This window comes from Apiospora phragmitis (assembly GCF_038363925.1).
Source record: "Apiospora phragmitis strain CBS 135458 chromosome Unknown utg000016l:1.0-887042.0:1.0-888152.0, whole genome shotgun sequence".
Classification (NCBI taxonomy): Eukaryota; Fungi; Ascomycota; class Sordariomycetes; order Amphisphaeriales; family Apiosporaceae; genus Apiospora; species Apiospora phragmitis.
In genome coordinates, this window is record NW_027117416.1 from 611,968 (window position 1) to 635,142 (window position 23,175).

Genomic DNA, 23,175 nt, shown 5'->3' on the forward strand with positions numbered 1-23,175 from the left:
AAACCTTCGGTATATAGAGCCTGATAGCTCAACCGCTTTAAGCACTTTGTATACAGCATTCATAATAGAAGCTAAGCAAAACGAGGCAGTACGGTATATTCAAAAGACAATATAGAGTCACATGGTGTTGGAGATAAACTCCACTTCCATACAAGTCTACTACACTCCAGATGCATCAAGATTCATCTATAGACACGCTGGCCACTTCTGACTAGGTCTATAAAGACCAAGCCTTCAACCAGGCTTCAGGAGGGGAAGGCCAAGGCACTTAGACAATACACTCCTTCACCCCTCCAACACATGGTGATAGAGTACTAATAAATTCCCGCCAGGTTCTTAAAAAGTGTTAATTTCCAATATAAGAACTCACCGGACACACCACCACTCCGGACTAGCAAAAGAAGTAAAACACCACATATTCATTTACACGAAAATAAGTAAATAGTTGGTTAATTAAAATGTTTTATAGCTCGTTTTAATTAGAATTTCAAGCTCCTTAAGATAGTTGGCGCCGCTCTACCATGCGGCCAGACCTAGTCATGATCTGAGGTGGTTCAATCTCCTCATCTTCGTCATCTTCGTCCTCCTCCACCACCGTAACCTCCCTAGCCCTTCTTCTTCTTCGAGGAGGCTCCTCTTGCTCAGGGGCTCCCAGCGCTTCTGCCAGCTCTATAAACCGCTTGTTGGGGTTTGGTATAGCCCGTCTAGTCCTTTCGCGCTTCGCCCGAGCCAGTTCTTCCTCTAGTCTAGATATAGTAGTATCTTTAACTGCTATCTCGGCCTGTTGATTCTCGTAACTAGTCGCCACCTTTACGAAGAGCCGGCGAGTCAGGGGGGACTTCCCTATACCCAGATCTCTGATCTGGCGGTCGCTTTTCGGCGTGCGAGGGGAGTCTGGGGCTGCATCCAAGTCCTCTTCGGTTAGGGGTCTTTCTATCTGGTCCGGCTGTATTTCTGGGTGGCTCAAGGCCTTAGTTCGAGAGATTGGCCAGTTCCCAGTCACCCTCCACCCCGACTTTATATTCTTCTCGGTCAGAATAGCTGACCTGGCCGCCGAATAGGCCCTGATGAAGTTGACCTTGTCAACTGGTGCGGAATCGGTCAACATAGCCAGCTTCTGGAGCTCTCGCCTATACGCAGCCTTCAGGGCGTTGAATGGCCCATTATCCAGGGGCTGAAGGCCATGGCTAGTATGTTCCGGCAGATAGCAACAGTATACATTGTTCAGGAAGCAGATGGCCATCCATTCATCCTGGAAAAGGGGTCAGCAATATCACCTCGCAGAATTTAGCCGTAGAAAATTCGGGAAAATAGGGACTCACCTGTGTGTGACTCTCATGACTATCTAGAATGATCAATCGACCTTCCCCTTCATCGGCCGGCTTGGTCTGTGGCAGGTATACCTGCTTCAGCCACTCGATGGCTATATGGTGATCTGTCCATCCATTGGGGCTGGTAATATAGTACCAGTCTACTATACTCCGGAATTGCTCAACGAACCACTGCTTCTGGAGGTCCTTGCCCTTGAAAATAATTCCTGGCTTTAAAGCTCGACCATCTGCTGTTACTGCCCCCATGAACGAGGTCCAGGCCCTGGTTTGAGCCCCTTTCAGCAACGCCTTCTGTTTCAGATCAGAAGAGCCAACTACCAATCTGTCCAGTCCTTCGAGAGAGTCAGTATAGGTTCAGAATTGGCAGGAGAATCCAGGGGCATACCAAACCCAGCCATAATGCCGCCCTTATCAACATTGACAGTGTTCTGTGGCTTAATTCAGCCATATTACTTCTCTCGTATATCGAAGTACCATTTAACGGCCTTTGGGGTGAAATTATTAAACCAAACTGCCACATGACGCCGGCCTATCTTCGTCGATATACTCTCGTTACGTTTCAAGAACCTCGCCACCCAATTAACCCCCAAAGGGTGCTGCTCGAGGTCCTCTCCATTCCGGCTCAAAATCGAGACTACGTAGGCCCGGATTTGAGAGTGGGAGGGAGCGTATCCGAGGCTATCTTGGCCCAGAATCCACTCAACTAGTCTCTGCTATGCGTTCTGCGATAGTCTCTGGTCAGGGGTACACTCCTCCCTGCTTCCTTTCCCCTTCATCCGGTCAGAGAGGGTTTGCTTGGGAATTCCATGCTTCTGGGCCGATTTCGATAGGGAGAGCCCATTGTCTGTTACGTCGAATATAGCATCGACTAGTTCGTCCTCGGTATAGCTGTGGGGAGGCATTTTGGCTGGTTCTGATGTCTCGTGCATTGGGAACAAGATTCTCTAATCAGGGGGGAGCACACATCTCAATACACAGAAAACTTTGCATCGGCGCGGACTTCTAAGAGCCGAAACGCCAATGCCAAGCCACTACATCTCAAAAAACTGCATGTCACTTATAGAGCAAGAGATTCTGATTAAAACTGTGTAAATAATATATTAATTACTAGGTTAGTTAGTTGATTAATTTATACAGAAGTTAAAGGACTTATTGTTGTTCTACTAGTCCGGAGTGGTGGTGTGTCCGGTGGGGTGGTGGGGGATGGCACTGTACAGATAATTGAGCAGTTGGTAGCGAAAGAATTTATAGTATAGCACTGCTGCATTCTATTCTATAGAGTGTATTTTATCTTCCCAACGATTGCATAACGACACAAGAGTGAACCAAAAACACCAGCCAAACTATAATGTGAAACCAAAATGTTGGATCTTGGAACCCTTCCGGGAGAAATCTCGTACCCTGCCTCCTTTTCACCCCCAGATCATGTTGGCTTCGTCCTCGTCGCTTACGCCCCTAAAGAATGGACTGTTGGTGTGGTCCGCGGGTTGTGTATCCCGTGCCGTGTCCCAAGAATAAATTGTAAAGCCCTATTGCGACTGCAAGGTCGATTTGTAATCCCCCGCAACCTGAGCTCTATTAGCCGAGTCGAACATAGGATTCGCTTGTGTATTATAAGATGGGGTTTGAAGCTGAAAAGTGCTGTTGTTGTAAGATGGCACATGTCTGGCGCTGCTGTCACACATAACCCAATACTGAGACGATGCCACTGATGCCGCCGGGGAACCGTAAATTGATTGCGCGCTGAAAGGGCCGTGGCTCATCTCGTGGCTATCGAGCAAACCACTGCTGGTCATCACGCTACTCGGGACGACCGGCGTGCTATTCATGTGGCTCATGCTAAGAGATGACATAGGCCCATAGCTGTTGTGTCCGCTCTCATAACCGTTGTTAGCTATTGTACTATGCTGCCGCGAGTGTATTTGCATCGACGGGAAGTTCGGTGGCTTTGCTGGCAGGCGAGAGGCTTCGTAGCTATAGCCTGAGGGTGGGTGAGAGAAAGCAACCGGCAGCGGCGGTAAAGTGTGAGGATTTACCGCATACAAGTTGACTTGCATAGGGTAGCCTGTAGCCCATCCTGTTTGGTGGCCGTGATGTACGTTGGGCACGAACATGGCTTGAGAACTACCGTACGCCATGTCGGGCGGAATATGGCCCTGGGCGATGAGCACTCCCACCCGGTCGTCCATGATTGGCTCGACCGGGGCGCGGAAGCTTCCATCCGAGATCAAGGCAGCGCGTGGCGTGATACGATGCAACCCGGGGGACTCCAAGGGAGTGCGTAGTTTCTCTTGAACCACGTCTTCAATGTTGTAGTACGAGATGAGGTGATACTGCATTTCGTTGTACTTCACACTGATCGTCTTCTTCACTAGACCGTCCGATTTAAATTTGTAGCTGTCCACGAGAGATCCTACCAAGGCTCTCTCGGCGTCCTTGTTGTTGCTCGAGACATCTGAATACTGGGAAGCCAAGGCGCCCATGTTTATACTACTAAAGCCAACCGAGTTCGCCCTTGAGTCGGTGGCGGGTTTTGATACTCTATTGGTGCCCTTGCTGTCCTTTTTCATAGCCTTCTTCTTCTCGCCCGGTTGGAAAGGCTTGTCGAGTTCGCGGTACAGCAGAAAATTGCCTAATAAGCGGCTAGGGCTCCATGGAACGCCATCGGTCCACCGCTTGATGCCGCTCGAGTGCTCCTGATAGATAAAGACGTTGCCACTGCGGATCAGGCTGGCTCGCTCTTGGTCACGTGGTCGACGAGGTACGTGGGATATGTGGCTAGTCAGACACGCCTCAAACAGAATGAGGGCGTCCATCGTCGAGTTGATGTAGCCAAAAAATGATGGCTTCAGTGTAACCCCAACCGATGTGTGGTGATGGCGGTCCACCGCCATCGCTCCTCCCGCCACTCTATCCGACATGATGGCTGAGCAAGAGGCGTTTCGTTTGTGACAGTAACGAGCCTCTGAAATTAAAGTAGTGACGTGAAACGTAGGCTAAAATTGCGGAGAAAGATGTATGCCAGGCCGTTTTATTGATCTTTGTTCGTGTGCCCGACCTTGAATCAGACCTGAGACCTTGACCTAGCGAGCAGGTCGACAGAGGGAGATAAGTTCTGCCTATAACGGAGGAGAGGATAAGGGTATGCGGGTGATTTCCTGGTTAGACGCTGACGGGACTCATGTATACAACAAATAGTTGTTCGTCGGCTCGTATGTGGTATTTTCTGATCTCCGCGGTGGCCCTGTCCAGCATACTGATGTGTAAGATTTTCTCTCTTCTTCTCACAAGCTATCCACCGGATGAAACTAGAGGATAGTGGGTGGAAACTGCGCAGCTACTCCACGCACAGCGAAAACCAGCCGTGTCACATTCGCATCAAGGAGCTCTGAGCTCTGTTGGATCGAGAGCATAGGTAACGCGCAGGATTCTCTGGCGTAAGGCACAAACACTTCGCAAGGTACTTGGAAGGAATTGGAGAACGGTTGCCACCTGTTCTGCGCGAGTGAGGGTGGGATCGTCCACTTTCTTTCACTCGAGGGCTCTTATTCCCTGTGGGGGCTAAGATGCAAGTAAATTCAAGTACCAAGATCAGACCAAGTACGGTGTGATCACTGAGACTTTGGAAGGGTTCTTGGTCCATCAAAAACGTCTTCTGGTGTGGTTGTGCCCGTATGTCGGAACCCCAGAAGGTTGAGGCTGCTTTCGGCGGACCCAGGGAAGGTGAGCACGAGGCTTCTGTTCTAGCTTAGAGTGAGTGCGCTGATGTTTCATGCACGAGAAAGAGCGAATGATGGTAAATAAAGTGCTTCCTAAAAAAGAAGTGAATGTACAAAAGAGAATAGCGCCGCCGAGCTACTATATATGCACAAAAGGAACAGCTAGCTAAGCACGCTAATAAAAATAAGGGGCTTACCCCTGTCACTGCGACAGCTGTACGCGTTACAGTCGAGTGTTTTCACGTTCCTAAGTATATATAGGGCAATTTACGGCTCACATGTGGAGCGGGACCTTGAGTAGTACTTTAGTGAGTGAGGGAGACGAGCGAGAGGGTAGATAGGTGGGTATGGCGCACTACATGAGTGTATATGTCTAGAATGGAAGTATATGCAAGATAGGGATTGTGCAAGGCTCTAAAAGAAAAGGCTCTTTTAGTGCGACACATCACTTCAAAAGGAAAAAAGAAACTCAACCGGAAAAAGGGGTTTTCATAGCAGCTGTTTATGACATAGCAGCTGTTTATGAAGACGAGGACGATGGGGGTTTTCCAAAAGGCAGTGTAGAGTGTATTGCTTGCTTATTGCTGAAGAGCGATTGGATTAGATGGATGAGTGAATTGATACCACGTACTGCCCTTCCCTGCCTAGGTTCATACAAATTCCTTACCTAATTGCAATTTCTAGGGCCGTGGGGGAAGGTGGTTGGGTCCTTTCGAATCTGCTTCTTGAGCTGGCAGCATTAATGAAATAAAGCTGCCACTTGGGATTCACGCTGAAGGAGTGGCATAGATATAATCCCTGTCTCTCTATTAATAGGCAGATTTCGATTAAAGGCATCGTATAGAAGATTGCCTTGCCATTAAGATGAACAGTTGGAAGAGGTAATGTGTTCTCCTAGTGGAAAGTTGTGTGTCTAATGACAGCGCGATCGTTGAAGCCTGCTACTGGCATGAGTAGCCCTGCATTTTCTCCATTCTACCTGGAAGACGGAAGAAGTTACGATCTTGATTATAGGTTTAGGATAGGCTTTACTTAGTTGGAAGAATGAGCAAGTTAGGAATTGAAAGTTATTTAAGAATTACCATTGGTAATTCTGATTTAGAGCTGCTGAGTAGCCTCTGTGAGTATTTGGTTGGTCATGATTGACGCGGAAGCGCCATTGGGTACTTGGCAGGGGAGCGCCTGAGCCTGCTCGATCTCTTCACCATCATCGACCGGACCACGGATCATTTCTTTAGGAAGTTTTGCTTCCATCCTCGACAGAGATGTTGTGCATCAGCTTAGCGGGCACGACGGGCAAAGTACAAAATCGTTGCGGTAGAAGACGATTAGCTCATAGATTATACTAGACACAAATGCTCCACTAGTAGCATATAGCCTCTAGGACTTAATAAGCGCGCTCCTCTTGATAGTCTCAATAGATCCACAGCTCCGGTACAGTGACAGCAGCTTTTATAGGGATATACAAAAGCAGCATGCCGTTAATCATCTGCCTTGCGGTTACCACCTGCATCGCGAAGGATGCCCAACGTCACTATACGAGCTTTTGCCGATGTCTCGTTGCCGAAAACAAAATGACTGGTTATCGTTCGTTGGACTGCAGCCACCCCTAAGCATTCGACTTATATACCGGCGTGCATCTGTAATGTCGGAGGTTGGACCAACTACTAAGAACGGACGATACGCAATGGGATAGATCGCCGTCCCGTGCCGTGAGACACGCTTGTGGTAGGCTAGAGATGGACCTAAAGTGATGCATGCAAGCAACACAACTCATCCGAGAGTGAATACGACTGGGCATTCGTTAGTTTGTACTCTATACTTAGCTACTGGGTAAAACGATCTCGAGCTTACTTCCCCTATGTTTTTCTTCTTTATATTCGAAGTCACCAGTCCTGCTTAGCCCCAGGCCCTGGGAATCCATTGTTGCGCCCCTACCGGGCCCTGGCGGCATTCTCGAGTTTGAGGCGGCCGAAGTCGCCTTGTGGGAAGTAGCCGTCGTTCATAAAGGGCAAATACACGCTCGAGCACACCGCTTTCCAGAGTCTGGAGGTCGGCGATGCGCCCCGCGAGGCCATTTATGTGTCCTGCATGGCGCGGTCGATCTTGTCCAAATTCAAGGGGATCCAGTCGTACTCCGGGTAGTACTCGGCGAAGTCGCGGACAACGGCAATCGGTTTCTTGTTGTTTTGCTCAGTGGCGTTGAAGTTGTAGTTGCCGCCCCAGACCTCGCCCTGCGGGTAGGCCTTGGGCGCGTACGCCACGACGATGTCAAAGGCGTTTCCGCTCCCCTGCTGCGCCTTGTGAATGTCCAGGTGGCTTTCGGCCGTGCCCGTGATCATGGTCGGGTTGCCTAGCACCAACTCGTACGCGTGCGCACACACTATCGGCGGCCCAACCGTAGTCAGTGTTCACGAAGCTGAGGCCACCCATGATGGCGCACGCAGTGAACAACATGGCTCCGCACTGCACCGCAGTCAACCATGGTGACTCACCTCTCAGGAGACGACCACAGACGCCACCATCACCGGTACGCCGGCCACAGCGGAGAAACCCGTCCTGTCGAGGTTCTTGGCGAGGTCCTTCCAGCGGTTGCCGGGCCTGGCGCGTACGCTCTGTTGCCTAATTTTGCCTGCCGGGCTTGCTAAGGTCTCGGTGTTGCCGCACAGGATGGAAACCAGAGCCGGGCCTCGTTCGGAGAAGGGATGCACAAGGGCTGGAGCGCGTTCGTGTAGTCGACGGAGAAGCGTTTGTGGACCTGGATGCTGGTCGTGTCTTTGACCGTGTCGCACGTGTGGCTGGCGCTGGCGGCGAGCCCCACAGAAGAGTGATAGGGGACTAGCTTACCCCATAGCGCACCCCGTAGCGTACACAGAGAAGTGACTGCTCGAGCTCATCATGTTGGCGCTCGATCTCCTAAGGATAGAATCCTGGACACTTTCGCATTCGTCATGTGGTAGCTGCCCGAGTTGTCCCATTGTTGAATATGCTCTACAATAAGCCGTCAAACAGCGAAATTAAACATCTGCCAAGTCCGTTCCACTACCTCGGCTTCGTGGCTGCCGCTGCCACAACATGCTCGTCGGATCGATGTCACCGCTAGCAACGATCCTGACGTGGCTCGTTATCCGCCAGCGCACGCCGTGCTGTTGGCCCCGCCGGCTGTGGTCGAGGGGAGTCGCTGCCAGTCCACGCTTCCGGCCCAGGTCATTGTGTCGTGCAAGACGGGGGTCGTACGCGCCTGATTCCATGGAGTCCGTAGTCGCCCGCGCCATTGCATCATAATTGTCGTAACACCTGCATCGCACCCCGTCCCGGCCGCAATCCAACGTGCACCCAGTCCGCTCCTCCACTGCCCGTTCGCGCCATTGCCGCCCGCCGTTCGATGCGCAACTAAGGAGTTTATAGGCATCGCGCCGACTGTATTCTTGACTACCCTTCCATAATGTGCGATATGGCCACTGCCCGCACTCTCGCGCTGCGCGCCCAGCCCTTTCTAATCGACCCTCTGCTTCCTCAAGGTTGGACCAATCTCCCTGCCATGGTGCTTTGCGCTTCGGCGTGGCAAGAGGTGCGGCAGGAGATGGCGTATGAGGCGCAACAGGGGCCACACCCAGCAGTGGCCCCAAGCGCTCCGCCAGGTCTAGAAATGGCCATGCCACAACCTTATCGTATTTGATGATAAACCCAGCGTCGCCTAAATCATAGGGCTCGTCAGGATTACGAAACATAGCGAGGAGTGTACCAGGTACTGTGGCCTTGTAGATGTAGAACGTCTCGTCCCCGTTCTCCTGCGTGGATGTCGTGACGACCGGTACCTTATCTTCGCCCCGGCCGCCCCGGCCACCCCGGCCTACTGCGCCAGCGCAATCATCACGGCCAAGATGTAGGGATCTTCGTCGGCATTCTGGGGGGCGGGGGGCTTGTGTCGTAGCTTGTTCGATGCGCGAACGGGTCCGTTGAATGATGCTCTGCGCCGGTTGGCCCTCTGGTAGTTGATGTGCTTCAGGTGGACGAAGCTAGGACGTACGTTGGCCGCGGCGGAGATAGGCGTCTGGGACGAGTGTTTGTCGAAATGGAACTCGGGGGTCTTGGTTGGCTAGGTAGGGGACAAGCGGGTGAGAAGAGGCTGAGCGGGATTGCGACCGCTCAGATTTCGGGCCGCCGGATCTGCGCCTGGAAACAAGGCATTGAGGTCATCGAGTATCTGCTGCTCGAGCGGCGACGGTATGGCGGACAACTTCGACGAGGTCCTAGCTTGGGAGGCCTGCGCAGGCGGACCTTCCACAAAGCGGCAGCGCAGGGCGTGTAGATGTTCCTTGGTTCAGTAGGCAGGAGGATCGTACAGCGTTTTGTTTTGGCGAATGATATCCTGGATGGAGGCAGCTTCCGGTTTCGTACGAGTCTCCGCGGGCATCGCTAATGCACTTGTTCACATCGGCGTGCACAATGAAATAGTGGGCGAGACGGGCTCGAGACCCGTTAAAAGCGGCCGCATGCCCGAGGCGCGTGACGGGCGGCTGGGTGACCAAAAGAAGCCTGAACAACTTTGTCAAGGACAGAGGGCGAGGCTGGCGACGCTCTCAAGTTGGTCCGTGCAACGGTGAACGAGGACCCCACCGCAGGGCCTGGTGCACCGGCAGGTAATGCCAGCACCTCTGTCTGCTGGCTTGGATAACGCCTAGCCGCTGCGTTGTACCCTCTGTGTACAGAACCCAGCGTGCATCGAAACGCGCATAAGTGCTGTCGACTCTACATAGCCGTGCTCCCGATCGCGTCACGAAGGCCCAGCATAACACCAAACCGACGTGACGCGACGAAGAATGCGGCCGCAACTCATTCTCTCCTAGCGGCGCAGCGAGAAGCGACTATTTTCCCTGGGCCACGGGTCGCCCATCCCCCGCAACCCAACCACCATGTCCGCGTGAAGGGGTGCCCGGCTCCAGGCCGGCATCATCTACTAACTGACGGAGGTTCCTGAGACAGCCTCACCCCCGTCGTCAGTATTTCCTATGGAACAAGACACCCATTCCGCTATTGATAATAATCCTACTCCTACTATAATATCTAGTTATACAACATCGGTTACAACCAAGCCAGCGACAGCGCCGAGAAGGCCACCAAGCGAACACGGAAGACTACCGGCGACGCCAAGGACGAAACCAACCGGCGAGCCGCGCAGCATGCCCGACACGGCACCTACCAAAGATAACGACAAAGTCAAAGACCCCATATAACCAATTGACGACGAGGTTGATATAACGACCTGGGCCCCTCGACTCCTGAAGGCGACGAGGGCGAGGTGCTGCCGGCCGCATTAACCAGACGGGCGAGGTCATCATGAAGATAGCAACGCGGAGGACTTCGACAGCTACCTCGCCACCCAAGAGGGCAGCGTCCTCGACGGCAAGGCCGAGCCCCTCGAGGACGTCGCCTAGGAGCTGGACTACACGAGCCGCTCAAGGCCACTGAGGAGATCACCAAGCTTGCCCAGGAGACAAGAAGGTGGTGGGTCTAAAGAAGGCAGTGGCCTCGAACGCGCCCTAGGGGCTGTCGACAAGGCTGTCGGCAATGCCACAGGCACCGTCAAGGGTACCATCGACACGTTGACGATGCTCTTGGTGGCGCCACCCGCAAGGTTGGCGAGACCATCGGCGAGCCCGACAAGACTGCCGAGGGTGCTGAAGATGTCAAGGACGGAGCCGAAAGTGCGGTAAAGGGTGCTGAAGACGAAGCCGAAGGGCTTGGCGAGCAGGCTCCCTTCGGGATCCCTGTGTTTGCCCTCTCCGTTACGGTTAAGGTCGTCGACCTGTTCGAAGGCCCCTTCACCGTCTCCGCAAGGACCAGAACGGCAACATCCTTGACAAGCTGGCCGGGAGCCAGGACTTAATCGGCAAGGAGATTAAGGCCTTCAACGAGAAGGGCGTGCTGCTGGGCAAGGGCAATGCTGTCCTGGATCAGGCCGACCTGGCGCCCGAGGGCACCGTCGAGGACCGCATCCAGGACGAGACCCCCGAGATCCCCGAGGCCGCAACACCTAGGCCCGGGTCGCCGCCCATCTGGCTAACGCCGAGATGTGCGACCCGCGAGCTGCTTGTGCCCATTCCATTGCTCATGTGAAATGAACTCCTAGTGGCACACTGTTGCGAAAAGCACAGAATTAACGTTACTCCTCTCTAGATTTCTTACATAGACTACTAGCAACACTCCGGCGCTTCGCGCCTACGATCTACCAATAAATCGCAGCGAGAAAGAGGGGTAGGGCTGTGTACGCCAACACCCATCCCATCAACGCCAGCCCCTTTCCTACATCGAAGCCAGCATCTACTCCTATCGCTCGTTTCCCTCGCTAGGGAGCCCTCCCACGCTGGCTACGATCGGATAGCTGCGGCTCCAAATGGACTTGGCACCAAATTGAGTCACGTTATCGAAACTTTTCTGCACGTTTGGTACTATTACTATAGATAATAGCGCAGCGTCAGTAGAGGTATCTAGGCGATCTGTAACTTTATCGTAAATGAAGATTCCCCCTTTTTTTCTTAACAATATTTCTAGAGCTTATATGACCCTATGAAAGTTTTGCACAATGTCCCAAGCAAGCCAATGAAATTCGAGCCGAAGGCTGCATCTTTGCGGGAAGGATTTTTCAATAGACCTTTCAAGTTTCGAAGAAATTGTGTTGTGAATGTATCTTCAACCAATGGCATCTAAAGAAAGTGCGATGACACAGTTGAGGTTTCTGCCTTGCGTTTACAATACCAGGTAGAATAAGCTTTCGCATGACTCCTGCGGATAAGTTCCTTCTTATTCTAAAGAAGAAAAAAAAAAAAAAGAAAAAAATATCCTATATCCTATATCCTATATCCTATATACCGCACACTACTACGATCCACTGTGAAGAGCCAATTCATTTTACGGTTTGCTCCCACCTACACGATGGACAGGTGGGGGATATCTTTTCCCCTTCTGACAGTTAGCTATGGTGATACTAAAGTGATTTGAAAACGTACCATATCGCCTGGTAATAGCGGTGAAACCCCTTCTGCAGACTGGAGTATGTAGTGCCTTTGTACTTTCGGTATGTAGGCCCAGACATAGTAGTCAGCCCCAAAGCTGTCGTGGAGATGACTAAGAATCTTTTCTATCGTTTTCACCCTCTTTGATAGATTCTCTAAGCGTCTGTCTCTTTTTTTCTGAGGTTTAGAGGCACGACTGGTGGAAATATGTGACTGAAGTGTCTCGGTCACATTCTTCCTAGACGCGTTCTGGCCTCGCTGTAGGCCTTCGCAGGAATCGCCGTTCATAGCGAGTTTCCGGCAGTCACCAATAACATCAAGTTTGGATTTTTTCGGACCGGGTTTCCATCTTCTATAAGTTCTGTATCATTCTCAACATTAAATGCACTTCTAGCTTGGCGTAAAGCTGTCTCGTTTCTTTTACGAATTTGTGGATAAAGTCACTTTCAAGGCACAGTACATGCAGTACAGTCAGCGCAAATTTGTCCTTCTTCTACCCAGGGTGTAATTCACTGCTCCACTATTGGCTCCAAATCAGTTGGAGTTCAGGGCTTAGCGGTAGCGGTACGTGTCAGCGCCTGCAGCCCTACGAAAGTCTTGCTTAGCGATGACCAGTACTTCCCCCACATCGCTTACGCACAGCGCAGACGCACCCATACAGTACATAATGAAACCCTGAGAGGATTGACGAAAATATGTCAGCACTTACATATCAAAAGCGAATAGCTTATGGGCCATTGCCAATATAAACTGTCCATTATATTTCTACATAGTACTCTTGAACTAAATGGCTTGTATTTCTATTTCTATTTTTATAGTGGTTGTACCTGCGCTCTATTTTAGAAATCTATCCTAAGCTCACAAAATGATTTTTGATTTTGTTTCAAATATAGTGTTTATCACTATTCTATTGTCGACTATATTTGCTGGCTTACGCCGATCGACAGGTCAAAAACTACAGACACACCTTATTCCAAATCGTATCATCACTTATGTTGCCATCGTTATTATATATATTGGTGAGCTGGCGATGGATCGTCTTATAGTGTTTGCAAGGGCCAGCCAATACTTTGCGAATGACCGACTGACTACCGAATACCCGCTTGGAGACCTGTCGCAAGGTGTCACTGTTGGAGATAGTAGGAATAAAGCAAGTCAGGTAGCAAGCGAGAGTCAAAACTAGGCCTTTGCCTTGAAAAGAGGTGATGCGAACCTACCACTATATTTGTTTATATATGTTCGGTTGCTAGTGTTTATTGGATGTTCCTTTTAGCACGACCTCCGTCGGCCTGTTTAAATTCTTCCTTGAAGCATTAGTTTACATTCTCTTTTCATGCTATAAACTGCGGTTCTTTTTACTTCTGTTATAAATTTCGGTTCGATACCAGCCAACTAGCAGAAATAAAAGACTCGCCGAGAGCAAGTTACCTAAAATATATAAACTTGAAATAAAGCCATTATACCTAATGACTCTAATAGATCGGAAAAACTTTGTTAACAGCTAACTTAGTATTAGTTTATATGAACAGGTCACCAAGCTATTAATTTCTGTACATGTTTTGAGCAGTAAAGAACGTAGTGTGACTTATGTACTTCTTGTTAGGTTATGCGGTGCCTTAGTTTCGAGGCTGACGTTCTATTATCGGGTTTTAGCCACTATCTGGCCCATTATAAGCCTACATTCCGTCGGCTGATTCGAAAAGGCCAACTTGTAGCCTTTTAAAAGAGAGAAGCCCGGTGGCTAGTTGGGTTTCTATAGCTCCGGCGATGAGCGGTATCTCATGCTTCCACCGGATGACAGCAATGAAGCAGTGAACATGCGCCGGGCCCCAGGAACCGGGCAATTGCTAGAAGAAATATCACTAATGGCAAGATCTAGCCAGACCTGGTCGTTGAACAAGATACTAGAAGAGCCCTCGGAGCGTTAAATCGGACGCGCGCTGATGCTCTTGTCAGCAGCTTCCATTTTCCAAATCAGGGTGGTGTTAGTCTTCACCGATGAGTCGTCTGAACATGCACTTCTCTATCTCATCATGTACTGTATTTCCCAGAGTACTACCAAACTTATACTAAGCGCGCCCCGTGGCACTGTCCCACAAGATCCGCTGCTGCCACGTCGTAATTCTAGCACTTTCAGCCAAGCTCAAGCCGTAATCCAACACCCACCCTGCAGATGCTTCCTCTTGTTAGATTTGCGGACCCTTTGAGCGACGCGGCGAATATCCTCGATATGGGTATTTGACGGCTGCGCTCCCCTCTCGAGTAGCAGCTTAGCGAGGGCCGGGCTACCATACCGCGTCGAAAGAGCACATCCAATCGCCGTCTGGCCTAAAGCATCTACTGTGCCTGCTCGATGTTGATCCGTGGGCGATGAATCAGACACTCGGCCTCCCACTCGTGTCCATTCTCTATAAGCCAAGCGAGCAACGGTTTCCCAGGACGGCTGTGTCCCATCTGCACAAAGGGATTGGCCCCGTGGTGGAGGAGCTTGGCGACTAGCTCACGTCATGCCTCGAACACCTCGCTTGGCTCGCGTGGCTCCTGTGATCTGCATGCCAACTCCAAAGGCAAGCTCTGTCCCTCACGGATACCGCTCCTGCTGTTTGCATCCGCTTAGCAATCGAGAAGCTGGGAGGCCAGATGCCATTGTCTCAGTGCACAAGCTAGACCCAGAATATTTATATACCCTCCCTTGTACGAAGTCATCTGGTTGACATCCGCATCAAGGCTGGCGAGCAGTGCAATGGTTTCCTTCGTCGCTCGGCGTGACGCCACGGCATATACTAAAGGGGTATCGCCGTTCTCATCTCTGGTATCGACATGTATGCCTTTATGCACGAGGTGCTGGGCAATTTCGGGCAACGCCATAGCCGCCGCAATATGAAGGGCCGTCCTGGCTCCTGTGTAAGGCGCTGGCGACGCCCCTAGTTCAAGCAGGCGCGTTGCTAATTCACCCCGTCCCGAGCAAGTGCAATGAACAACGGTGGTAGTGTTTTGCGTTCCATATCCGCGACTGCATTAACAGAGATGCCTTCACGGTGCAGGAAAGATACAAGATCCTTATATCCATAGGATGTCGCGTGCCCTATCAGGTCACACCGGCCTCGTCGGTAGGTGTATGCCGCCTGAAAGCAGGGCCGGGGTTGAAAATATACAGCTCTTCCCAAAGGCGGAAGCTTGCGCCAGCTCTCTTTGCCATTGAAAGCGAGAAGACGATTCCGCTTTCGTATGCCCAGGGGATACAGACAATTCTCATGCAGAGCTCCGGGTCGTCCTCCACGCTTCGCTTATAGAAAGATTCAAGGAGGAGGTGGTAGTAATTGTGGCTACAGCGACACAAACTCCATAAGTCGTCTGTGCTGATTTCGCTTAAAACCATAAGCAAAAGCTCTGTTGGTAGTAGTGGCAAGCAAACCATATGGGCTTCCGTGTTGCTTAAGTAGACCTGGCGGAGGAAGAAGTTCGAGTATGGGATTCAAAAGAGAAAAATAGATAAATGGGAAGGAAGAGAACGGGAGACAGGAAAGGCAAGAAGTCTGTTATATATTGCGGGCACCGTCTCGTATAAGTGGCTTAGACCTGAGTGCCAAGGGAAAGGGGTGTTGGCGGTGTACTAGTCTGCCAACCATGACCCCCTTTTCGATAAAACCAGGGCTTGTCTCAGGAGTGTCTGCCTCGAGGGCGCTCCCACTATGGAAAAGGGCATGGCGGCAAGGTACCAACCAGCCTCGGCCAACCTTGCCGGCAACATGGTTTCCGGCCTGATAGGCTCCCAAGGTGAATTTTGTTCATGGTCACGCCTACCAAAACCACCCAATAGAGTGCGCCGCGGCTCTGAATGCCCATCATACTACCCGCCCGGATAACCTGCTCGCCAATGTCCAAACTCAGGGGGCGTACCTGAGAGAAACTTCTGATCCTCTGCCGGTAATTTCCCCATGCACAGATTGTCTCAAGAGACGGCACTAGCTTTCACGTGGCCTGAACTCGCTACAGGCTATCGAGAAGTCGCGATCGCTTCGTTCCAGCCTATGCCGAATAGCTGTATATCCCGAGACAGACGGGAGAAAGATCAAGTGCCTGTATGATAACGCCACCCCAAGTCGTTTCAGCCCCTATATCCTGCTGCATCACTGCCAACAAATCAGCTTGGATGACAGCCAACAAGGAATCGGGTGGCAGCTGTACGAGCGATATACCCAGGCACTTGTAGAGGCTCGACCGGCATGCTCGGTTCCTACCTCCTGGAATGCGTGGTCCGAAGTCCACGCGTCCCGACGGTGATCTGTCTCGACAGGTCAGATAACGGCGGCTTCCGTAAACAGCTTCAGGATATGAAAGACCGTGATCTCTGCCTGTGTTTCGTTGGAAAATGCAAGCTCCTACCAACTTCGGACTTGAGACCCATGTGTAATAGGACATGCTGCGCCAAACCGATCGCGTTCTTCTCAACGCTGAGCTTGTGAACTTCGACATGCTACTCGAATCATTTGAGCCTCATGTCCATGTCGTGCGCAAGCCGGCAGACTTTGCTGTCCTAGCCGCGAACCGGGTTGCCGCGCTCCTATTGTCGTCCATTGGCAAGGTTGACCGATGGGACCCTAAGAACGGTGAAGGCCCCGAGGATAGATTCGGACACCAGGACCTTTTAAATACTGCATACGGTCGTATTAAAGCTGTTAATGGTATGATCTCCAAGATGCGTCTACGTGGGATAATTCTTGGTCGCGTCGGTCAGTTCGCTGAGGCAGAAAGCTATCCTAAACTTTGGGGTCGTCAAAACATGATCCCAATCCTGGCTTCGAGCGTCGCAAAAAGGTGGCAGGCCAGGCGTACGCCACGCATTAGCTATCGACAGCCACAATGGGGTGGTGCATGAGGCACGGCCATATCGCAGCAAGGATGACTTGGGCCTCCAGTTACTAGATTCGGTACTCCTCCGTATTTGCCACGACTTCGGCCAACCTCCGAGGGCGACGGCTTATCACGATATTCATGTTGCACAAATGATACATGAGAGTACAGGTACCGAGAGGAGCGACCGACAAGTGATATCCCTTCAGCTATCTTGAGAGTGTAGGATAATTTGAACATTTACACCACAGCACAGTCAAATTGGTTAGAGGTACGTACATGCTGCGCGGCCTCCCACGCTGCGCGAGTGATGCGGCAGAGACTGGCCACGAGCACGTAGCAAGATTTCCACAGGGCTGTCTAGTTGGCGCTGGCGGGTGCTGCTACAGCCAAGCCCTGCATTACCAAGCGGACTTGGAGGCAATGGTGGATTAACGGATAACGCCCCGATCGGAACAGAACGATCCCCTATCCTCGGGTTGCTGTGCGTATACTGTGTGCGATGTGCTCGAACTAAAGAGCGTCGAGCCCGCCTCGTGCTGAAGTGAGGACTCGTAGCCGGCGACAAACGGCCGCCACCACAGTTTGTTATGTTGCTCGGGATGAAGGTTTCCGGGGTGCTCATGAGCAGCGTCCCGCGGCTGAAATGAATGATCTGCAGGTAGAAATTCTATCGAGTAAAACTCAACTAAGCTCTGGCGAAGCAACACTTCCTAGAAATCAGGACTATCCCACAAGTTCTCCAAGTGACACGTGGCGTATAGTGTGACTATTCCTCTCAAGGTCTAGTTACCAGATTCTAATCCGGTCGTGTTGGTAAAACTCCCTGCTCAGTCAAGCGAATGATGCATAGAGCGGCATGGAATTTATTGGGAACGCTAGCAAACAGAGCGCCGTAAGCTTGGCGGCGTCGTGGGTGGCTCCCTTAGAGCGGGTTGTGTAGTTACTCAGCTCCGAAGAAGCCGACGAAGTCTTTGGCGTTGCCGTCGTCGTCGACGACCTCGCCGTTTTCTTTGATGCGGCCGGCGGCATTCGAACTCGTCAGCTGTTGCTGGACGAAACCCGGGATTGACTGGATGCTGCGCCCCCGCGACACGCTGTCGGTGCAGGACGGCTCCTTGAAGGACCTCGATCGCGGCAGTCTCTCTCGCATTCCAGGCCCAGGACGCTCTGTTGACCGATTATAGCAAGCACTTCGGGGAGGACTTCCGCTCGTGGAGGAAGAATATCCGCCTGTCTTTAGCCCTGGGATTTAGAGCACGTGAGCCTGCTGACCCCCGAGGACGTTAGAGACAGCAACTCGAGCTTCCTCACAGACGGCTTCGTGGATGTGAATAGCACCAGGTTCATTACTCCCGTAAAGCCCGACAAGAAGTCGGCCCGGTAGACGCAGCAGTCGACGCCACAGCGGACGAGGACGGCAGATCAAGCAATCACAGCGATGGTTTGGGTGTGCCAGCGGTGGTCTCTTGAATATGCAGACCTGTAGGTATTCATGGCACGTGGACTCATACTCAGAGCGGGCTTGCCCGCTACGTAGCGTACTGCTATACTCCCAAAGACAAACCGACAAGGAAATGCCATCGGATATTTAAGCAAGTAGATATCCAGCTCACGAAGACGGCGTAATCGACCAAGCAATGTATAAGTCAAATAGAAAACCATCGAAGCTCACATCCCCTATCGTAGTTTAAACCCCACTTTATGATTTCGACCACGCGCTGGAGTCGGCAAAAACCTTTTCCACAACAGAGACCAGTTTATCAACCATCAAGACGATGGTCTCGGGTGCCGAGTTGTATGCCGGCATGATCATGACGTGATCACCCCTTTTGTCTCCCGCGCAGCCCTGTCCGTAGTAGATGGCCACGTTGTACGGGGCAGCCAGCGCCGCCGAGTGAACCTGCTGCGCGATTTGCAGTCGCGGGTTGAAAGGTTCCTTGCTGACCTTGTCCTTCACCAACTCAATGCCCCAAAACAGCCCACGACCACGGATGTTTCCCACGTGGGAATGGCTGCTCAGTTTTCCCTTGAGAAGCTTTCCCAGATAAGCCCCCTGAGTTCGGACGTTGGCGAGAAGACCGTCCCGCTGGATAACCTGTTGGACCTTCAGGGCTGTGGCGCACCCCAGAGGGTGGTTTTGGTAGGTGTGGCCATGGGTGAAGGCAACACCCTGAGAATCCATCAGGTCGGAAACCTTGTCGCCGGCGAGGATGGCCGAGACTGGCTGGTAACCTGCTGCCAGCCCTTTGCCTACTGTTTGGATGTCGGGCACGATTCCCTCTTGCTCCCAGGCGTGTAGAGTTCCTGTTCGGCCCATTCCAGACATGACTTCGTCCAGGATCAGCAATGCGCCGTACTTGTCGCAAACGGCTTTCATGGCTTTGAAGTAGCCAGGTACAGCGGGTACACAGCCAGAAGCCGCACCGACGACAGGCTCGGCAATGAAGGCTGTCACGGTTTCAGGCCCAAGTGAAAGGAAGGCTTCTTCCAGCTCCGATGCTTTTCGCGAAACAAAATCATCGTCGCTTTCATCTTGGAGACGCTGTCGATACTCATTACACGGGGATATACGGTGCACGCTAGCCAGTAGCAGAGGCTCGAAGGGGGCTCGTCGTGTCAGGTGTCCTCCCAGAGCTAGGGATCCAAGAGTAATGCCGTGATAAGACACCTCACGTGAGATGTAGTTGACACGACATGGCTCTCCTTTCCACACGAAGTACTCGTGAGCAAGTTTCATGGCACCCTCCATCGCTTCCGAGCCTTGTAGTAGAAGAGCAACGTCAGTGAATTGTACCTAAACGAGAAAGGAAGGTCCACTGACCCGAATTGATCATCCAGGCTTTTCGGAAGTGGCCTTGCGATGTAGACTTGAACCATTCGGCGAGGTCCAGCCTGCTGTTGTTGTCGAAGAACCCATGTGCGGCGTATGACAACTGGCTAGCTTGGGTGGCCATGGCATCGAGTACTTCTTGGTTGCCATGTCCGAGGCATGTTACAGCCGCACCACCACAAGCGTCCAAGATCTGCCGACCATCTGACAAGCGAATATAGTCCCCTTGGCCTCCAACAGCTATGGGCCGGTCCCCTCCACTCGACATGGTATAACGATGTGTAGAAGAGCCTGGGGAAGTTATTTGACTGGCTGATCTGTATCCTCGAATATCTTCAACACTATAATGTAACGAGCGAATGAAGTACGAACATAGGCCAAAGCAGATAACTCTCTAGACGACATATTTCCCATCGAGTAGGGGACAGGCGCACGCTTATAGAATAAGCCGTGTCATGTTACCTATGACCCCCATGCTGTACTTCTTCGGGGGCTTGGCCGCCAAGAAATGTGGCGCGAAATTCGACGCGAAATCCGCCTAGGAGTGGTTGAAGTAGGTTGGCTCCAGCCTATAGGACTGAGATATAACGGTCTAGGTGTTCGTTGTACGCAGGGTTAGAAAACTACGTCTTGGCTGGTAACACAATACCCGCGAAGAGTTCCTACTGGCTAAACCATGGATACCCTGGTCTCGGTTCAAATCAGAAGGGTTCCGGTATAGGACGCTCTAAATCCAGCCAACACATCCTATTCTAGTACAAGCCGGATGCGTGAAGGGCGTTATGCATACACGAATGGTGGCCAACCTCTGCCTACGTCACGATGGGAAGCCTCTAGTCTTCCGTGTCCGATTCGGGCGCTACCTATAGGGGACCATGTGTCAAGGTCGTACAAGATAGAGTAAAGAGATGCCCCTAGGGGTATGGGTGTGCATTCACCGAAATCTAGTCCTCCAACCCTCTGGGAGGACCAAGGCTCTATTTACCTAGCAGCGGCCTCGGCGCTCCTCAGCCGAGTGTCAGACTCGTGTCAGATGTGACCCTGACACCATGACAGCCGCTGGTCCTGCGTGATCTGATCAGCGAATAACCGCTCCCTATCCGGCGCTTCGAGCCAACCACCGACAATGTCAGGCCAAATGGTTGGGAGGGAAGGGAAGTAGTATTGGTGGCCTGCGGCCGCAAACAAATGTCTGGCCTTGGCCTTCAGCAAGGAGGCGTGTGCAGGATCATCCCGGCACGTCTCCAATTCGTATGCGGCGTATGCAATAATCATGGTTGTGTAGCCTGGCGATGCATGATGGCGCTTGGAGGCCACAAGGGCGCGTTGCCCTGCAGCAGAGGTCGAGTCTAGATCGCCGGCTACGTGCTCCAAGATGGGAATGGCGATCGCGATGTTTACCCGATCGAATTTCAGCGTCCTGTTTCTTGTTTGGCCCTCTGCTGCCTCTGCCAAAGCGGTAAAAAGGTTGGTGCACGCAGCTGGTCAAGAGCGGTAGGGCAGCGGCGAACTGGCCTTCTATACGGCACACATTACCCTCCAGCAGCAATGGTCAATTCAGGGTCGCCTGAACTGTCGTACAAGCGTGCCACAGCCGTGCGCTATAGCTGGATCCGCATCTTCAGTTGTGATCAAGTCTCATCTCTGCTCGCTGCAGGAAGCAGCCCATCGGCAATCCGGAGCACCTTCTCTTTCCACGCGCAGTCGGCTAAACGGGAAGCGGACAGGCAACTTTTCATAACAACAACCATATGCGTAGAATGAAATAACATCCCATCGAAATACGAGATTACATGTCAAAGGGGTGCACCAGCAATCGTCCGCATGGGGTGAGTGTTGCTGCATCGGCCCTGCTTTATGTAGCCTAGGCCGTATCGTACCACCGAGAGGGCACATTTTGAGCACTAATATGGTTCAGGGTAGGAGCAAAGCCTCCCACGCTACGTCTTGTTGCTTAAGCGGTGCTGCTCGAAACCCACCGTGGCTTTAGTTCACACCAGCTCTAGGCATCGTCCTTCAGGGGCAGTGGAGGGTCGGCTCACACGGCCAGTGCTGTGCAGCAATGTATTGCCCGAATACGTGCCTGGGAAACTTGAAAAAGGCGACTCAGACAGGACGCGATATCTCTCCGCTCCAAGCATGTCAAGGAAAAGCTTCGCGTCGCCAGTGATCAAGAAACAAACGTGCTCTTGCTAATTTCGCAACTACGGCTAGGCCATCGTCATTTCCGGGGCTCTCTGCAGGCCGTACAGACGGTCCATAGCAGCTTCCTTCATGGCATGGATGGCGCAAGCCCAGCCCAAGCGGCAGAGCCTAGATGAGTGTAGGCCCTGCACCCCTGGCTCCTGTGGCCTGAGTACGTATATTATAATGCTCTGGTCGGCGCAGAATTTTCCATAAGCAGTGGCAACTTCCCCCTCTTCGAAGTACGATAGTTATTGCATAGCAAATAATCTTTATGGAATCGCCGCCGCAGCATAAACGGATCATTGGTGTCTATTGTTTGGACAGCTCGCAGGATAAGTGGAATGTGGCTTTCACGCAGCTAGCACAACAATGCCATCGTAAATACGGAGGTGATTACGAAATCACCAGCCATGAACATTACACCGGCAAACGCTCCCTCAATGGTCGCATCCGAGCTGTCCGATTGGTGTTGATAAGTGAGCACTCCATTGATACCTTTTGGCTGATACCGAAGGTCCTGCGCATCTGGGCGCTCCATGATAAGCGCTGGCAAGTGTATCTCGTCTTCTAGTTTTGCTGATAATACCCTAGTGACCCAAGAATGGCTTATTAACTCTGGTCATTGCGAACAGGCTACTGCTGCGAGCCCTGTATCCGTGGCCGGTTAATCCTCGATATCACGTAATTCTGGATGGCATTCCTCTGGAGGGAGATCATGGTTCAAGTCTCGGACCGGGGCTAGAGGTGGATGGCACCAACTCTTTAGAAGGACACTAGGGGTTATCTCACGTTACATGACTGACTTTGAACGAAGCCCTGGGCATGTGGTAATTTAAGCCAGACATGCATGGAGGTGCATATGATATAATACACGTTATAACAAGGACAACTGGCTGCTCGGTCAGCGGGGGTAAGGAAGGGACACATGTAGGATCAATCTACCTTCGGTGCCGCTGAATAGACCCGGGGGTCTCCGTTTTCCCCCGAGCGGTCTCAGGATAGTGTCACGTACTAATCAAAAAATAAACATGTTTTCTATAGGCGCCAGACACACGCTGCTATGCAGTGTGACTTGTTTCTTGAACCGATAGCGCACCGGAGAGTCTTAGCGAGGTTACAGTAGTGCAAGGTGATGCGTCTTGGAGACTATTATTCTGGAAAGGGTTTTTGGTACAGCAATGAGCGGGCAGTTGAACATACCTTCCCCGGGGAACCTGTCAAAACCCCTGAGCGTG

The 23,175-nt window shown here is 51.9% G+C and overlaps 8 protein-coding genes across 8 annotated transcripts; 2 read left to right on the plus strand and 6 right to left on the minus strand.

Moving 5' to 3' along the window:
* Positions 1-496: 496 nt before the first annotated feature.
* On the minus strand, positions 497-2,233 carry PG994_015335 (transposase; the record flags this gene model as incomplete). Its single annotated transcript, XM_066866742.1, has 5 exons — positions 497-1,252; positions 1,323-1,663; positions 1,717-1,759; positions 1,916-2,034; positions 2,080-2,233. The coding sequence occupies 5 exons, from the start codon at positions 2,231-2,233 to the stop codon at positions 497-499; spliced, it is 1,413 nt and encodes a 470-aa protein (XP_066707656.1).
* Positions 2,234-2,860: 627 nt separating this feature from the next.
* On the minus strand, positions 2,861-4,252 carry PG994_015336 (uncharacterized protein; the record flags this gene model as incomplete). The annotated part of the gene is made up of 1 exon (XM_066866743.1): positions 2,861-4,252. One exon carries the CDS (start codon positions 4,250-4,252, stop codon positions 2,861-2,863), a length of 1,392 nt encoding a protein of 463 aa, XP_066707657.1.
* Positions 4,253-7,128: 2,876 nt separating this feature from the next.
* PG994_015337 (uncharacterized protein) lies at positions 7,129-8,028 on the minus strand (the record flags this gene model as incomplete). Its single annotated transcript, XM_066866744.1, has 4 exons — positions 7,129-7,403; positions 7,450-7,516; positions 7,579-7,825; positions 7,898-8,028. The coding sequence occupies 4 exons, from the start codon at positions 8,026-8,028 to the stop codon at positions 7,129-7,131; spliced, it is 720 nt and encodes a 239-aa protein (XP_066707658.1).
* Positions 8,029-8,067: 39 nt separating this feature from the next.
* Positions 8,068-9,467, minus strand: PG994_015338 (uncharacterized protein; the record flags this gene model as incomplete). The annotated part of the gene is made up of 3 exons (XM_066866745.1): positions 8,068-8,903; positions 9,081-9,220; positions 9,397-9,467. The coding sequence occupies 3 exons, from the start codon at positions 9,465-9,467 to the stop codon at positions 8,068-8,070; spliced, it is 1,047 nt and encodes a 348-aa protein (XP_066707659.1).
* Positions 9,468-10,390: 923 nt separating this feature from the next.
* Positions 10,391-11,170, plus strand: PG994_015339 (uncharacterized protein; the record flags this gene model as incomplete). The annotated part of the gene is given in 4 exon segments (XM_066866746.1): positions 10,391-10,479; positions 10,545-10,671; positions 10,689-10,880; positions 10,892-11,170. 4 exon segments carry the CDS (start codon positions 10,391-10,393, stop codon positions 11,168-11,170), a joined length of 687 nt encoding a protein of 228 aa, XP_066707660.1.
* Positions 11,171-16,486: 5,316 nt separating this feature from the next.
* On the plus strand, positions 16,487-16,945 carry PG994_015340 (nonribosomal peptide synthetase; the record flags this gene model as incomplete). The annotated part of the gene is made up of 1 exon (XM_066866747.1): positions 16,487-16,945. One exon carries the CDS (start codon positions 16,487-16,489, stop codon positions 16,943-16,945), a length of 459 nt encoding a protein of 152 aa, XP_066707661.1.
* Positions 16,946-17,863: 918 nt separating this feature from the next.
* Positions 17,864-20,021, minus strand: PG994_015341 (aminotransferase class III family protein; the record flags this gene model as incomplete). Its single annotated transcript, XM_066866748.1, has 4 exons — positions 17,864-18,090; positions 18,196-18,403; positions 18,659-19,683; positions 19,745-20,021. 4 exons carry the CDS (start codon positions 20,019-20,021, stop codon positions 17,864-17,866), a joined length of 1,737 nt encoding a protein of 578 aa, XP_066707662.1.
* Positions 20,022-20,782: 761 nt separating this feature from the next.
* PG994_015342 (uncharacterized protein) lies at positions 20,783-21,649 on the minus strand (the record flags this gene model as incomplete). The annotated part of the gene is made up of 2 exons (XM_066866749.1): positions 20,783-21,234; positions 21,634-21,649. The coding sequence occupies 2 exons, from the start codon at positions 21,647-21,649 to the stop codon at positions 20,783-20,785; spliced, it is 468 nt and encodes a 155-aa protein (XP_066707663.1).
* Between the last annotated feature and the right edge of the window lie 1,526 nt (positions 21,650-23,175).